The 13,292-nt window shown below is 36.1% G+C and overlaps 1 protein-coding gene across 1 annotated transcript in view; it reads left to right on the top strand.

The window, feature by feature from the left end:
* Positions 1–13,292, top strand: part of HDAC9 (histone deacetylase 9) — a 679,750-nt gene that overhangs the window by 473,307 nt on the left and 193,151 nt on the right. The window contains exon 15 of the mRNA XM_023215947.1: positions 11,913–12,033. Coding sequence (XP_023071715.1) covers positions 11,913–12,033 — 121 coding nt within the window. The remainder of the gene's footprint in view (positions 1–11,912; positions 12,034–13,292) is intronic.

The following is a 13,292-nucleotide window of genomic DNA, read 5'->3' as shown; positions in this document are numbered from 1 at the left end:
TATTTATCTGGTCCTTTCCTGAGTGCGAGTCTATTATTCATTTTTTTGCCAGTGGCATTCACATTTTATGGCAGAAGGCTTTCATACGCTGGTCAATTTTAGAGTTATCTTTAAGGATTGATTTCATGTTTCTGATAATGCCATTTGGAGACCAAACCATTCTCTTTTCTACACAATCCCAGATGGAGTCCATAAAGTAGACCAGCAAGGAGAATTCTTTGTGGTAGGCTAGTCTTAATGGACAAAATGCATTTATTCATGTGAACATTCCCGTCTCACCTTTTCATCTGCTCTGCAATTTTTCTGTGCTTTTGCCAGCTGAGACATTGCTGCTTACATTTTTTTCACATTCACGTTTGTGTTATATCCTGCAGCAGCTGGCCCGGTCCCAACTACTTCAAATTGTCAGTGGCTGATCACAGCCTTCAAATGCATTGTTAGATAGTGGTATTCCTAAAACCTATTACCTGAAGGAGAACTGTTTATGAAAAGAACAGAGTATAGAAATAAATGGAATTTGGTATGATTCACACTGGTCTAAAAATTCAAAAGTCTATTATCCTTTTCTGGTTAGTCTTCTTTTTCAATTGCTTATATACATTACATTATTTTAGTTCTTTATTATTCCAAACGGTACAATTCAGTTTGCATAGCACTGACCGATGTAGTATGAGACACAAGGTGAGATGTCAGAAACACTATCATGCAACTATGGGCTTGAGGAGAATAGTCTCCTTAGTAATACTCAATCACAAAATTAACAAATAATACACTCACAAGCCCAGATCAGCAGATTTGCACTTAATTAAGATCAAGCACAAACATCATATCCAAAACATTGCAACCATGCAAGTAGAATCTACTTTTCCTGACATAGTTTGCTGGCAGTTCACCAGGTGTTTGCTTTCTTAAGTGAAGATTTTGTTGCCTATATTATTTATCATTATATATAATAATGCTCCTACATTATCAAAACTCCCATATGAGCAAAGAAATTATTGCCTATATAAATTTATTTACTTTATGAAATTATGAGATGCTAACCTAAACCAAAACATGAAATGGAATTTCTAAAACCACTAACAATTAATTCACTTTTAAGATGCCTAGGAATTTTATGTCCCTCTGCCCATGTATGAATGATATTAGAAAAATTCAAAATTAAATTTTAGACATTATTAACAAGTGTTATCCTTTTGTAGAGACATTTTGTTCAATATAAGATAAAACATAGAACTAAAAGGAAAACACGATTTTCATAACTTATTTTCTCTTCCTGATTGTTTTTACCAGAAGAGTAGGGGAGTAAATAAAAATGGAACACACAGAGATTATTCCAAACCAGGTAACCCTCCTCAGAAATAGTAGAATCTTACCTAGTGCTCTCCCAAGTCCATTTTTTTTTCTACTAAACACAATGGAAGCAATTGATTTATGTTCCTTGTAGATTTCTTCTAATATTTTTTATTTGACTAAGTATATATGCAAATATTTTACTGTGTTATTAAGCCATCTTACAAAGATGCTAAACTTTCTATTTCATGCCAAATTGTTTTCAAAATGTGAATGCTGTGAAAAATACAACACAAATTTATCAACGAATATTTTAGCAATTTGCCACGTCTCAAGAATCAGAGTTGTTGAAGAATCAGGAGAAAAGCACACCATGGAGGCATGTGATCTGTGTGCGTGGTGGGTGTTTAGGCTAGTAGAAAGGGCAAGAAGGGTCCTACCCAAAAGGCTACCTGGTTAGTGTTTCTGAGCCTTCTAAAGGAATCAAAGATAATGATAGTATCTGCCCACTGGAGTTCACTTATTCACTCCAGAGAGAAAGTTGGGTCCCAGCTCAGGTGTGAGTAACTTATTTATCAAGATACCCCAAGGACCCAAATAAAGAGAATCAAGGCTCAAGGGCATTACTTCTAAATAGGCTAGAAGAGGCTATCAGGAAGTAAAACTTTAGCTCCTTTGCCTAGTTTTGTCTAAAACATGCTAACATGAGGAGGTATAATCTCTGCTAACTGGTACTCCAGGGATTTGAGTACCAGGCCGGATGTCTTAGGTTATCATTTTCTCCTAAGCAGTAAGAACAATTTCCTCCCTTTGTTGTGGGAAATAAGAACTCAAAAAAGATGATTTATTAGATTCCACAGGAAAGAGTATAATCAAATAGGAATATAATGCGTACAACCTGGGTCAGTGCATTGTTTTTCAGTATCCAGATAGTCATCTGCCATCTTTGGGAACTGTTTTCCCACCAGATCTGTGTGGCCACTCTTGGTGAGAAGGAGATCTTGAATTTGGCGTATTTCAGAATCATCTGAGGGGATGGTAAAACACAGATTGCTGAGCTCTAAACTCAGAATTTCTAATTCAGTAAGTCTGGAGTGGGGTCCAAGAATCTGTATTACTAATATGTGTCTGAGTGATTCTGATACTGTTGACCTGGACGTCACACATTGAGAACAGTGATGTATCCATTCAATGATATTTATCAAGAATTTGAGTTTTCCAGGCATCTTTCTTAGGAGTAGAAGATATAATACTGAGTAGAAAATATACATCCCCTGTCTTCAAGAAGGTTACTATCTGGTGTGATCAGCAGGCATTAATTAAACAATCATACAAGTAAATACACAATTACAAATTTCAAAGGGGTTTTGAGTCATTCATTTTATGTTGCTGTGATTTTGAAGACTCTTATTGATTGTGCTTGAGAAAGAAAAAAATGAGGAAGATTGTGGTCAGTTGCCTCTATAGTCTTGACAGCATCAGTGGGACCCTGTGACCAAGAGACAGGGGAGGTAATGTTACATGTGAGAGTGTGAAGAGGAAAACATACCAGATCTTGCAAGGAAAAACTTGCCCTCTTTGTGTTTTCATTTGTGTTCTTTGTTTATTGGGGTTATTATTTGACCAGGACAAAAAATGAGAAATCTCAATTCTGCTGACATACAGAGAAGAGTCAGCTTTCCTCAACCAACAGAGCAGTCAATTTTACAATTAATGAAAAAAAAATGGCATAATAGAAAAGATAGCAATTTGAAAACACTAAAAGGATTCGTTCATTTCCAAACAGTAGATTGATCCACAGATCAAACTTTTGGTTTATGTCAATTCATTTAGCAATGTCGCAAATTAATCAAAATGTATTCTCTCAAAGATGATCATTCAATATTAGATTTGACCTTAGTTTTGCCATTAGTTATCTGTGTGCTTTTGTCAAACCATTTAACTTTGCTGTTCTTTGGTTTTCCTATGTTTAGATCAGGGTGTTAGGCAAGATATTTGCTAGGATCTCTTACAGCTGTAATACCGTCTGACACTGGAATTGTTAAGCAGCTCTTTTGGAACTTAACACTCTCTTTGGTTAAGAGTAACTAAATTTTTAGAATGTTTCAATAAACATATTGCTCTTAGTTTGTAAGCTATAGTGTAAATTGGCTTTGCTTGCTAATCCTGATTAGTAGCCAGAGAAAACATTAGTCCTCATTATATTAGATTGCAGTGGTTACATGGGTTAACTTTTTTTGGCATGACGTGGCACTGTTTTTAACAAGTTGAGACAGTCAGTAGTCCTTCATGCCAATACCATTTAATTTTTTCCCCTATTGAATCATTCATACTCAGTTTAGTGATTTTGCTGGGAGCGAACAGCAAAACCAGCAGCTTTCTTATCACCATGAGAAATGGATCTGGAGGGGTTATTTGGTGTCGCCTTCAGAAACAAACTATTTGATTAGGTAGCTGGGTTTCTAAGATGTGCGTGCTCCTGAAGAAAAGAAATGTGCTCTTCTGTGGTCAAAAAAAAAATTGTGGAGGTTGATCCATCATCTGTTAGAAATGCACTTGCAGTTGTTTCTTCCAGAAATGCTCATGACTCCCAGCCCCACCAAACCACCCACAGACATTTGCTTGCTCTCACATTTGTTTTGAGAATAATAACATTTTATAATGCTTTTGTTGGATTACACACTACGTGGAATTTGCACTGCCTTTTTGTGACTAATATTGAATAACTTTGCTTCGCTTAATTCATAAGTAAAAACCATAGGCAACATACTGTGCTGAAATGTTTAACTCGTTTATTCAAGTGCCAACACAAAGTAATTACAAAACAATTCTGGGACACAAATCCAAGCTACTGTTGTCCCTTCAGGGACTTCTCGGCAGTTCCAATGAGAAAAGTGGAGAGCACGTTTAGTGCAGAATCTTATGATGCTAAGAAGTGGGGATTCTAGCATATCTTCTTGCACACATGGGTGACTTTAAAATACCTCTTTGTTTTAAATCAAATCTAAGTAAGGAAATACATTCATCTGTGGTGAAACACTTTGGAATGTGCAGGTTTTCTGACATCAAGACTGCAAAGCACTGAAAACTGGGAGTTAACGGAAATTCAATTAAACATTTGTTTTATAGAGTAGTCTAACTAGATGGCAGCACGTAACAGTGTACTGTTTTGCTTAGTTTGCAAAAAGAAAAAAATTATGTGTTTGTGTCTTAGAATCTAACCGCAAAACAGAGAGAAACTCAAACAGGGAGCCCTGTGAATTGTCTCTAAAGGATAGGGCAGTCTTGGGCAGAAGAACAAGTGATCTAGATTTGATGAGTAAACCAGGCTACCTTGTCATTGTTCTAAAAGATATTTGTATATCACAGAGGGGACCCAGGCAGATAAATATACCAAAACTAATTGTGCAGCTTGTAGTCAAATGATTTAGAATTTCTTTTAAAAATGTCTGCTAAACAGAAAGAATTAATGTGGAAAACAACCAACAAAAGGAAATAAGAGAGGCTGTTCTTCTGAGTCCATTTGGAAAGTAATACAGAGCTTCTGAAACAGCGGCATTAAAGCTTATTAATAAAAAGAGTTACATAATTTTCAGTCATATGAAAACTGCAGTTTTTGAGTAACAAAAAATACATGTTGAAAGTTTGTTTCATACATGATGACCAGTTTAAAAAAGCAAAGCTTTAAATTCAACCATTAAAATATTCATTTATAATTTTTAAAAAGAATAACTGCAATGTAGGGGGTTCAGTTGCACAAAGAATTGTGAAAATTGAGCAGTTAGATTAAGGGATAACATTTTTTCTTGCTTTCTGGTGAGGACAGTGATTTGAAATAGGTGGAAATAAAACTTAAAAAAAATAGAGAGTATATATGCTTATCACCATTTCAGAGCTTTATTATTGAAATGGGATTTGCTGTTTTCTGAAGTGCTTTAGAAATGGCTCTATGTCCTAAAATACTTTAAAATAAGTCATAGTGACGGAATCAGGCAGTATTAAGACATATGAAAGGCACTTAACATTTTGAAGATAGATAATTGTTTACTCACCAACCTTCTGTCCACCAACCAAATATTTTTTTTTTTTTTTTTTTTTTTTTTGAAGCGGAGTCTCGCTCTGTCGCCCGGACTGGAGTGCAGTGGCCGGATCTCAGCTCACTGCAAGCTCTGCCTCCCGGGTTTATGCCATTCTCCTGCCTCAGCCTCCGAAGTAGCTGGGACTACAGGCGCCCGCCATCTCGCCCGGCTAGTTTTTGTATTTTTAGTAGAGACGGGGTTTCACCATGTTAGCCAGGATGATCTTGATCTCCTGACCTCGTGATCCGCCCGTCTCGGCCTCCCAAAGTGCTGGGATTACAGGCTTGAGCCACCGCGCCCGGCCAACCAAATATTTTAACCATTCCATAGACCCGAGTGTTGGTCAGTGCAGTATCAGTATCTTGCACTCACTTATGAGCAGTAAGTATGGACAGCTCCCTCTACCATGTGGTTCTTGACCTACGCTACCCATTACAATCCCCTAGGTGGTTGGAAACATCTGGGTGCCCGAACCGCACCCAGACAAAGGTAATAAAATAGGACCCAAGCATCAGTACCTTCTACACTTCCCCAGTTGATTCCAAGGTGCAGCCAATGTTAAGAACTACTGAAACAGAAACACAACTTCTTAATGTAATCTTAACAAGATAGAGACAAATAGGCAAGTGAATCAAATATTTGGAGATGGGAAAGTAACAGAAGTAAGTATTAACCTGAGAAACAAAGATGACACTAACTCACAAGTGTCGTACATAATTTTCAAAAATTATTAAAAGTGTTTGTTATTTTGAAGTTGTTACAGGATAGGAATATGAGCTGTGAAAAATTCTCTTATTTTTCAATTATGATTAAACTTATAAGAAGTGAGCATCACGGAATAGCTGGACTCCTTTTGAGAATTCTTATTCAGGTTTCCTCTTTGGCCTCAACTTCAGTAATTTATCATTGCAATTATTTTATTTGCTTGCCTAAGGTAAATGCATAAATCAAAGCGAAGCATATTTTATTATATTTCTATGGTGTATAAGGTTATTTCACATAGAATCCTATCATCTTAAGGCTAAAAATGAGCTTTGACATAATTTAGTCAAACATCTTTATGTTCATAGATAAAGAAACAAAGTCCCGCAGAGATATCTCATAGCCGACTATAAGCACATTAAGGACATATGAGAGTCAGGACCAGAAGTCAAGGCTCCCAAGTTGCAATTCTCTTTTTTACCATGTGACCCACAGAAAGGACCAAAAGCCTGTTAGGCCACCTGCCTGCTTAATTGCCTCCTTCCTTCTTTCACTCCCCCACCTTTTTTATGAGAGAAACTCTGAAAAGTACATGTTATTACACGAGGAGGGTAGTATGGAAGATCATGCAGTTGCAGGGGCAGTTAAAAACCATTTTTATTTCACATTTTAAGAAACGGTTGGAGCATTTTAAAACTCCAGTAGTTGTGCTTAGACATAAGCAATGAGATCAGATTTTTATGTTTTTTTTTTAAGAAAGAAAATACATCCAAAAAAATCAATAAGACTATGAATTGACTCATTAAATATTAAGTATGGTATTTGTGGCAAAGTGTAAGAGGTCATTTACAATTCTTTATTTTCTTTATTTTTTCAACCTATGAATTTCTTTAGCCCTGGATTTTTGGAGAAAATAAATAAAAACACATCCCTTTATTTAGGGACAATGGATGAAATATTTTCAGAAAATGAGATATTTCAGTGGAAATTCTTGCCTAGTATGTCACCACTTTGAAAATGATTAAAGAAAATAGAGTTTTCCCCAATGGAGGCAGGTACTTTGACTTGTCAAATTTAAGTTGGACATTTTCTCTTAGTTTGGAACTGCCACAAAATGAGCCCTTTCATGTCCTCAATAATACCAAACCAATGCAATCCATCTGTTCTGCTAAATTATTTCTCGTTCCCTAACCAAAGGCACTGCTTTTTCATGCATTTTATCATGATTTTATGCCCTTTATTATATTTTACAAAAGGTTCTGATTCCTCCAGGGCCAATGAGAACTGATTAGGACACTGGCCTCAATCCAGGCTTTGAACACAGGAGGGAAAGGAATAGAACTGTTTCCTTTTTTCCCTGCTCCTTGGCAGAAAAAAATATGAATCTATACCGTGTGTGTGCTCTGTGTGTGGGTGGGTGTGGGTAGGCTGCATTTTATCCTGTCACAGTATGACTTTGTAGATCATGTTCAGAACATTTCTTCTATAATCAGGTTGCATTAATGGGCTTTGTTTCAGAAAGACTATTTCTTTAAGAAAGAACCATGGTGTGTTGTAAGACTCAATGATATGGTCATTTTAAATGACTTTGGTCAAACTTCCAACCTGCATATGACTCTTTAGGGCTCTAAACTAAACATGATGATATTCCCAAGCACAGAGTAAGCGCTCAGTGAATACAGCTCCTTTTCAGACTCTCAGGGAAGAAACTAAGTGTGCATCACAGGGAATGATAATGTAACAATGAACACAGTCCTACATCACAACATTTTTTATTAAGAAGGTGACAAAAGCTACAAGGTTCCATTCCTAGGCCTGTGTTGGTAATGCATTTAAGACCTGTATTGACTCCAAGTGAGACATCTCCAGATGAAATCCATTACTTATTTGCATTGAGTGCCCAAATATGCTCAGAATTCTTAAAAAACCTTTTTGGGCAGACTACTATAGATAACTTTACATAGATATCCTGCAGACCAAGTATCTCTGAGAATAGAAATTAGTACTCCCTAAATTAAGATTATTAGAGCACTTTAGCCTATTTTTTGACTCATTATGCTATTGACCTTTGACTCAAGATAGCATTGAGAGAGAGAAATGAAATAATAAAGGGTACGCAGGAAATAGAAAATATGAGAAAGGATTAAGTGGGAATATCTATATTTAAGCCTACACAAATAAAAGACTCAATTACTGATGGTAATACCAGAAAATGGAAACTGGTAAAGATCTCAATATGAAAGGACAAGTTAAATGTGACAAATTTAAGGCATTTCTACAAGTGAAGCAAAGCGGAATTACTCCAGGAGATCCTACATGTTAAGGAATAAAGAAAGCTCTTGCTTTTTCAGAATTTTCAGCTTAGTCATCCACCAAGTTCTTCTAGCAGTGTCTCTGTGAGATGCAAATTTCAAAACATGCTTTTTCCAGATCCTATCTACAGGTGGAAACATTTTTTTCTTTTTTTTTTGGTACTGAATTAGTTTTCACTGCTCGCTTTCTGTAGAAACATGTGCACTGTTTGTGGGCTGTTCTCTAGCAACCAAAGAAGCAGAAGGTAATTGCCAAGAATAAGTACTTCCTTATATTTAGTGAAATTATTTTTTAAAAATTTATAATAATAATAATAATAAGAGCCAGTGTGAAATAGTCGCTTAGAGTCAAAAGAAAGAATAACAAGAAGGAGAAAAAGATAAATCAAAGTGAAAACACAGTAATAGTGGTACATTTTAATGGCAAGGATGGGGCCTAGAGTATAACTAGCAGAGAAAACTGTTAGAATAAGTCAATGCTAGATAGCTGGATCAAATGCTCTGTCTTTACTGTTAGTTGACTGATCTTATACAAGGGGATGACCGATTCAGCAGGTTTCCTCTTATCAGGGGTCCCCAAACCCTGGGCCACGGACCATTAGTGGTCCATGGCCTGTAAGGAACCAGGCTGCACAGCAGGAGGTGAGTGGCAGGTGAGAGAGTGAAGCTTCATCTGTATTTTCAGCTGCTCCATGTTGCTTACATCACCGTCTGAGCCTTGCCTCCTGTCAGATCAGCAGTGGCATTAGATTCTCATAGGAGCGCTAACCCTATTGTGAACTGTGCATGTGAGGGATCCAGGTTGAGCACTCCTTATGAGAATCGAATGTCTCATGATCTGTTAATCTCCTATCACCCCCAGATGGGACCATCTAGTTGCAGAAAAGCAAGCTTAGGGCTCCCACTGATTCTACATTATGATGAGTTGTATAATTATTTCATTACATATTGAAATGTAATAATAATAGAAATAAAGTGCACAATAAACGTAATGTGTTTGAATCACCCCGAAGCCATCTCCCCCATTTTTTTGTCTTCCACGAAGGTGGTCGCTGGTGCCAAAAAGATTGGAAACCGCTGTTCTTATGACTTACTAGCACTTCAGCTACTGTCAATTACAGTGAATCTTGTTAGCAGATTAGTGTTCAAATCTGTGATTGAGCTGGAATTCAGCTAGAATCAGTGGGATTGTGGGAGAATAAGAAAAAGTGTTGGACAAGCATAGAGTGCATGGTATGCAAATTTACATGACTAGTGTATGAACACATCAAGATATACTTATCGTTAATGGTATTTAATGTTATACCAGAGGTAAAAATTTAATTTATAGATGAAAAGAATCTTTATAGAAATGAAGAAAGGGGGAAAAAATCAAAGAAAGTTTATGATAGTCATCAAAACATGGGTCTGATCATTAGCTGCAGAACTGACATTGTTTAAGACACTAATGTTTCACTGTATCAGCCTATATGATGTTAGTGGCTATGGATTTCAAAGACCCATAGAAAGAAGAGCTCGAAGCCCTCTTATTTCATGGTGTTCATTATTCTGCCAGACTAGGATTGGTTGCCACATTTTGTTTTCCAATGCCCTGCTCAGTCCAACTTTAGATGACTCAAACCATTATTTGTCTTGAGGGATTCTCCACTCCGTGAAATCTCAGAGTTAAAACGTTTCCCTTTAATGTTGCCTTCGAATTTGCTTATGCTTATTTTGTCTCTTTACATGTCATCCTACTTCTTTGGTTGTTCTGGTCTTCCGTAAACTTTCCCATATTGAATGTTTCCCAGCAACCCACTTGGTTCAAGATGTTTTCTTATCAATCGGAAAGATGGCTGACCAGAAGGCCATCATTAAATTTTTCTTAGTCTTCAGCATCAGAATTCTGATCTTACCCACCTGGAATAATTTCTCTAAATCATATTTTTATTTTTCTAGTAATTTGAATTGGGTTAGACAGTGCTGAATGATACCATCAAAAACAGAACTTCAATGATATACAAAGAAAGTTCCATAAGTATTTGTGAGTTTATTTAGCACGTAAAGGCAAGTATTAATGAGATTTTACTTTAATCACTCCCTTCCTGTTACCCCTGCAGACCCCCACCATTCCTCCCTCACTGTGACCTGATCATTTATTTTCAATGACAAGCACAGCTCTGCCTCCTGCCCAGTAAATGCTGAGGGGTTGTCAGATATTGAAGTTTTCCTGGCCTGCCCCTTCAGTGAACCACACATCAACATTGAAGAGTCTGGCAGCAGCTGCATCACCTTAAACTAGGGAGGCTGAATGTGGAATTGTCCTCATCCTGAGGTGTTGTCACCTGATGTTTCCAGGTTACCTGGTGGTTCCTTGGTCAGGAACATGAAAGGACAGTATTCCCTGAACAGATTCTCCTTGAATTTCACTGTTGTTCTGTACTTAAATATTAACTTACAGCTGCCTTGTGGTGATATATATTTTTAAGTGAAATATTAACACCATCTCTGTAATACTAGAAAGCACAGCGATTTCCAAAAGTTAAGGCTAATTAACTTCGTGTACCAGCACAATATTTATCAGGCTCACAGATGTGCCAACTGAGGAATGTAGCCAGAAAGAACACTTTGCATATTGGGTAACTGAGGTTTGACCTAATGAACAGTTTTGCCTACGTTGAAGGGCTATAATTGGTTAGATGGAGTGAACGTCTCTGCCTAGCCTGTTTGTAAAAAATTGATGGAGTCTAGAGTGTCTCAAACAGTGTCGGATTGAACAGCAGGTTTTGTTTTTGTTTAATTTCCAATCTGTCAGAGACTAATACTCCTATTAAAAATGTTAAAAATGAAATATGGCGAAAGTGGAATAAATATTGAAGAGGTTCAAGATTATAGTAGATTCAAAAGACGTAAAAATATTGTCAAATTGCCATAACAGTTTCTAAATATTGATCTGAATTTCTGTACTGACCTCACTACAGGCCATTAATAAACAGATATTGACCTGTTATTGATCCCGTGGGACACAGTTTGAGGAACATTGGTTTAAACTAATACTACTGTGAGGTGCACACATGGGAAGTGATTAGCGTATCTGTGATCATCAAGCTCATTAAAATAAAATGGTATGTGTTTATGTCCTTGAAGAAGGAATAAGGAATGTGTTCTAATAACTTATTTGGGTAAGTGTAAAATAAGATTGTAATAAATTTAATTATCAGCTAAATAGTAGCCCCTATTAGTTTTTAAGCTGATACTTTACAAAAGAGTTAACTATTAATTTCTGTGTTAAAGCTTTCTCTTCCATGCCAAATAAGAATATACTTTATGTCAGTTGCCCATTTAGGCATAAGCAATCTGTTGGACCTGAACCTTCCATACACTCATTTTTCAAATATTATTATGGTATTTTACTAAGCAAATCAGTGTCCCATTCCTACATGATGAAATTCAGCCCATTATTAATCATCTTAAATGTCACTTGGGGTCTCATTTTCTTCTAAATGTTGTCAGTGGAGTACTGTTGGCTTCTGCTGTTTTCTTTCAGCGAATTCAAGGTCGAAAAGCCAGCCTGGAGGAAATACAGCTTGTTCATTCTGAACATCACTCACTGTTGTATGGCACCAACCCCCTGGACGGACAGAAGCTGGACCCCAGGATACTCCTAGGTCTGTACGGGCCTCCACTGTACTGGGAACAGCACATTCCAGCACTATCATTAGTCAATGCTGGTGTCAGTTCAAAATACTTGGCAAGTAGTGCAACAAAAAATCAGCTTTTCCAACAGCTTTGCTCTGTGGAATGAGTCATTTGCAATAGAAGCCATTGTAGATTAAGAAAACCCTGGATTAGAAAATGACAATGTAGGTTCCATGATGTTTACTTTAAAATTAACCTTCATTTGAATAACATTTGTACAATGTGTTTTTGCATATAGAAAAAAACTGCATTGCTGAATTTGTTTGTCATGTTTTCAAACTAAAAGAAGAAATGATTTTTACATGCTTTATGCAAATTTCTCTTCACCATTTTTTTTTTATCTTTTAGTTCCCATTTTTTTAATCTTTTAGTTCTTTGTTCTATGACCTTAAGAAACAAAGGAAATAGTACAACTTATATTAAGTGAAAATGCAATACTACCATGCCTATCACAATACATTTTATAGCAAGATTTCAAATCTATTTATTGCCTTAGCTTTGGAATTAAATGATACATTAAATGCAAAACTAGAAAACTAATAAACAGTTTTTTGTTAATGTATGACTTTTTGAAAGTTTATCATCAGATTTTAAAAGAAAATTTATGTTGCAAAACTTCATATAAGCTTTATATGAGTGATAGAAACAACAGGTTTCTGGAAGAAAAACGAGTGATAAACCTTATTTTAGCTGAAATGATAATATTGTTTTATTAACTTTTTATAAGTGAATAACAATATCTAACATTGGCAATAGATGCTAACGGGATCATGTTTTAAATGTTTTAACTAAAAAAGACATTTTAGGAGGTTTTCCTTCAAATAAATATATTGTGTCAGCACTAAGTTATTGAACTCTTTCACCTAATTCAATGTTATTTCAAAACTGTTTTATGTTAACTGGTCCTAAGCAATTTGAAAGTAAGTGGATAACATATAGTAGGTAGGTATCTTGGAAAGCAATTGTAAGGAAGAAGGAACAGTTACTCATTATAACACTTACAATATACCTTTTTAAACATCTCAAAGTTTATGACATGCAGGCATATGAGTGAGCATAAATATGCCCACACATGTGTGTAACAGTATAGGTAGCAGTAGCTTGGGGAGAAGTAAGACCAAAGGGGAATACATAAAGATTATCCAATTTTTAGAAAGTACATTGCTAATATTTGATGATAAAAATAATATATACTATCGAATTAACATATATTAATATGAATACAAAT

This window comes from Piliocolobus tephrosceles, chromosome 8 (assembly GCF_002776525.5).
Source record: "Piliocolobus tephrosceles isolate RC106 chromosome 8, ASM277652v3, whole genome shotgun sequence".
NCBI lineage: Eukaryota > Metazoa > Chordata > Mammalia > Primates > Cercopithecidae > Piliocolobus > Piliocolobus tephrosceles.
This window is presented reverse-complemented; position numbering and strand designations above follow the sequence as displayed.